General features: G+C 56.1%; 1 protein-coding gene across 3 annotated transcripts in view; it reads left to right on the forward strand.

Moving 5' to 3' along the window:
• MROH1 (maestro heat-like repeat family member 1) overlaps positions 1 to 3759 on the forward strand; it is a 124279-nt gene that overhangs the window by 55785 nt on the left and 64735 nt on the right. For all 3 annotated transcript variants that reach the window (XM_011975689.1, XM_011975690.1, XM_011975691.1), the window contains 2 exons: positions 1816 to 1894; positions 3107 to 3220. In XM_011975689.1, coding sequence (XP_011831079.1) covers positions 1816 to 1894; positions 3107 to 3220 — 193 coding nt within the window. The remainder of the gene's footprint in view (positions 1 to 1815; positions 1895 to 3106; positions 3221 to 3759) is intronic.

The raw sequence follows: 3759 nt of genomic DNA on the forward strand, positions 1-3759 counted from the left end.
CATCTTTTTCTTTTTGAGATGGAGTCTCGCTCTGTCGCCAGGCTGGAGTGCAATGGCGAGATCTCAGCTCACTGCAAGCTCTGCCTCCCAGGTTTATGCCATTCTCCTGCCTCAGCCTCCAGAGCAGCTGGGACTACAGGCACGCGCCACCTTGCCCAGCTAATTTTTGTATTTTTAGCAGAGATCGGGTTTCACCACATTGGCCAGGATGGTCTCGATCTCTTGACCTTGTGATCCGCCCACCTCAGCCTCCCAGAGTGCTGGTATTACAGGCGTGAGCCACTGCACCTAGCCTGGAGACGGGGTTTCACTGTGTTAGCCAGAATGATCTCAATCTCCTGACCTCGTGATCTGCCTGCCTTGGCCTCCCAAAGTGCTGGGATTACAGGCGTGAGCCACTGCGCCCTGCCAACTGCAGCATCTTTTATGATCATATTTGGTCTTTACGGTAGAAATAACAAGGAGCACGCCGGGCACAGTGACTCACACCTGTAATCCCAGCACTTTGGGAGGCCGAGGCGGGCGGATCACCTGAGGTCAGGAGTTCAAGACCATCCTGACCAACATGGAGAAACCCTGTCAGTATTAAAAATACAAAAATTAGCCAGGTGTGGTGGCACACACCTGTAATCCCAGCTACTTGGGAGGCTGAGTCAAGAGAATTGCCTCAACCCAGGTTGAGGTTACAGTGAGCCAAGATCGTGCCATTGCACTCCAGCCTGGGCAACAAGAGCGAAACTCGTTTTGAAAAAGAAATAACAAGGAGCTACCTGGGAACCTAGAGCTGAGCCCTGGGGCCAGCTCCTCCACCTTACCATGCTTCCTGACAGTTCTCGAAGAACCCGGGTTGGGGTGCGGCCCTGTGGGCCTGGAGTCTTTGCTGTGGTTACCTCTTCTGGCTCATAAGAGGGCTCTGCTAAAGAATTGCTTTGGAGCTCTTTGTGCAGAGACCCTGTCAGTGCCCTTTGCTGTGACACCTGCGAGTGGGGACCTAGGATGTCACACCTGGATTAGTGGGGGTGTGCTTCTGTATCACCCGCTAAGGTACCGTGGAGCCCAGAGATGCATCCATAGTTTTTTGTTGTTGTCTGTTCATTTGTTTGAGACAGCGTCTTGCTCTGTCCCCGGGCTGGAGTGCAGTGGCACCATCACAGCTCACTGCAACCTCAACCTCCCGGGCTGAGGCAGTCCTCCCACTTCAGCCTCCTGAGTAGCTGGGACCACAGGCGTGCACCACCATGCCCAGCCAGCAGCCTTAGTTTTTGCTTTTTACCAATATGATTTTTTTTTCCCTTATGATTTTGAACAAGTGCAGTCCAGAAGTTTTGGGTTCCAGTGCTTTATGTGTCCTAGAGATTCATGCTTTCCAGCCTGGCGTCCTGGGCGTCATGCCTGGGCCATGGGAGACTCTCCTCTCTAGTCAAGAAATGTTTCTTTAAAAAAAAAAAAAAAAAGAAATGTTTCTTGGGAATCTCTTCTCCTGCTGCTGGTAGGAGGGGTGGAGGGTGGCAGGAGCAGGATGTTTCCCTGGAGACTTGACAGCAGCTGTGTGTCTGCCTGTTGCTGCCCGTCTCCCTCTCCCCCACCGTAAGGAGATGGGGCTGGTCCCTGGAGCGCCTCTGATTACAGGGGATGAGACTGTCCTGCACCCAGGGCTTGGGTGAGAAAGAGCCTGGAGTGCCTGCTGCTTGCTGTAGGCATGGGGTGGAAACCCAGAGCCCTCTGCCCAGCTGCCCAGGCCCAGAATCGTCAAAGGGAGGGAATCCTTCCTTCTGGCCTCTCTGGTCTGTAACCTCTGCCCTGTTCCTGGAGCAGATCTGTGTGCCTGTGGAGTCCTCAAGCCCCCTGGTGATGAGCAACCAGAAGGAGGTGCTGCGCTGCTTCACTGTGCTGGGTGAGTGGTGGGCCCAACCTTGCCCACAGGCATCTGCGGAGACTCATGGGGTCACCACCTGCTGCATGTGGAGGATGGTGGTGGCTGGGGTCCTGGTCTGGGATGAGGAGGCCCCTGTTCCCACCTCTCCTGGGCCTACCTGTGGCTCCAGAGTTCTCTGAACCAGGGCCTGGGCAGCGGCTGCAGCCTGGAACGTTGTCCTCCTCCGAGGAGCTGCTGACCTGCCCAAATCCTTGGGCGCCTCCACTAATGGTCCAGTCCCCGCATTCCCCTACTTGCCCCCCGCCTGCCTATTCCTCCACACCCAATCTCTGGCTCCATGGCCTGCTCTCTACTCCCCCAGGTGGCATGTGGCTGCTGGCCCTGGTTACCTGCCGGCCTCCCATGACCCACCTGGAGGTGCCATGCATCCTGTCACCACCCCCACTGGATGCTGTCCCTGTGCCCTGCACAGGCCCTCATAGCCATCCTGGAGGGGCAGCAGATGGTGTGAGGAGGGACCCTGCTTGCACTTGGGGCTGTCACCCTGCTGGGGCCACAGCATTGGCATCTCCCTTGAGCTGGTCGGGCCTCGGGTCCCCCACCTGCATGAGCATCTGCCCTTACACAAGATCCGCAGGAGGGGTGTGGGGAGACTGACTGCAGCCAGGCTGGGGGCAGGGGTGTGGTGGGCAGAGGGACCACAGGTCTGATACCCAGGCAGAGCAGGCCTCCAGAGCCCACCTGGAAGGGGGATGGTCTGGTCCGTGAAGTACTGATAAGGGGGCTGCTGCAGTCGTTGCCAGAGGGCTCCTGGAGCTTGGGCTGTTAGCCCTGCTTGGGCTGGGGGTCTGTGTGCTTGACAGCTCGAGTCCCCTTGAGTCTTAGACTGGTCTAGAGCCAGGAGAGTCAAGAAGGGCCACTGAGGGCCCTCTCACAGGCCGCCTTGTGAGCTGGAGATGCTGAAACAAGCACTGGTGTGTGGGTGGGCCAAGATCTAAGTCCCGGCATGCTCTGGGTGGTGCTGGCGCCGTGGGCTAAGGACCACATGTGCTCCAACCCTGCCTTAGACAAGGGCATCGGAGCCAGGCCCAGTGATTAGGTGGCCCCAGCTTCTCACCTTCACACAGCAACTCTGTCCTGGCTCCTCCCCTGTGCTGGAGAGTAGGTGGACGCTGTGTATAGGGATGAACAAGATGACATGGAGCCTAATCTGTACCTGTTGCCCTGTAGCCTGCAGCTTGCCTGACCGCCTACTGGCCTTCCTGCTGCCCAGGCTGGACACCAGCAATGAGAGGACCCGCGTGGGCACCCTGCAGGTGGTCCGACATGTCATCAACTCGGCTGGTGAGTGCCTCCATGCTAGCCCGGCCGCCGCCCCTGGCCGTGTCCAGGATGGAGCAGGTCCCGGCAGATTTTGTCCCTGTAGGTGAAAGCACCATCCTGCTTTGCATTCTCTGGAAAGACTTCCTACTTTCTATTTTGCAAAATTCTAAACTTCTTGGAAAGTTGCATGGGTGGTACCTTTCTACCCTTCACCAGATGGTGGTGGCTCACACTTGCTTTGACAGCTGGCTGCAGACACCATGCGTGGCCACACTCCCCACGTGACCGTGGCTCTGAGGGCTCCCAGAGCCTAAGACAGCCATCCCTGAGCCCACTGCTCTAGCTCACTCTGGGATCTATTCAGAGACATACTTTGGTTTAGTTTGGTTGTCTCTTAGACTTCTTTGCCCAAGAGGAGCCTTTTTACTCTTTTTAAGGGATGAGGAGGCCAACTGTTTTGTAGAATGTCCCTCAGTTTACATATGCGTGATGGTTTCTTCACAATTACAGTAAAAAATTCACGTTTCCTTGTTTTAAGGCTAATTTTTTATTTTCTTTTT

This window comes from Mandrillus leucophaeus, unplaced genomic scaffold (genome assembly GCF_000951045.1).
Source record: "Mandrillus leucophaeus isolate KB7577 unplaced genomic scaffold, Mleu.le_1.0 Scaffold158, whole genome shotgun sequence".
Lineage (NCBI taxonomy): Eukaryota > Metazoa > Chordata > Mammalia > Primates > Cercopithecidae > Mandrillus > Mandrillus leucophaeus.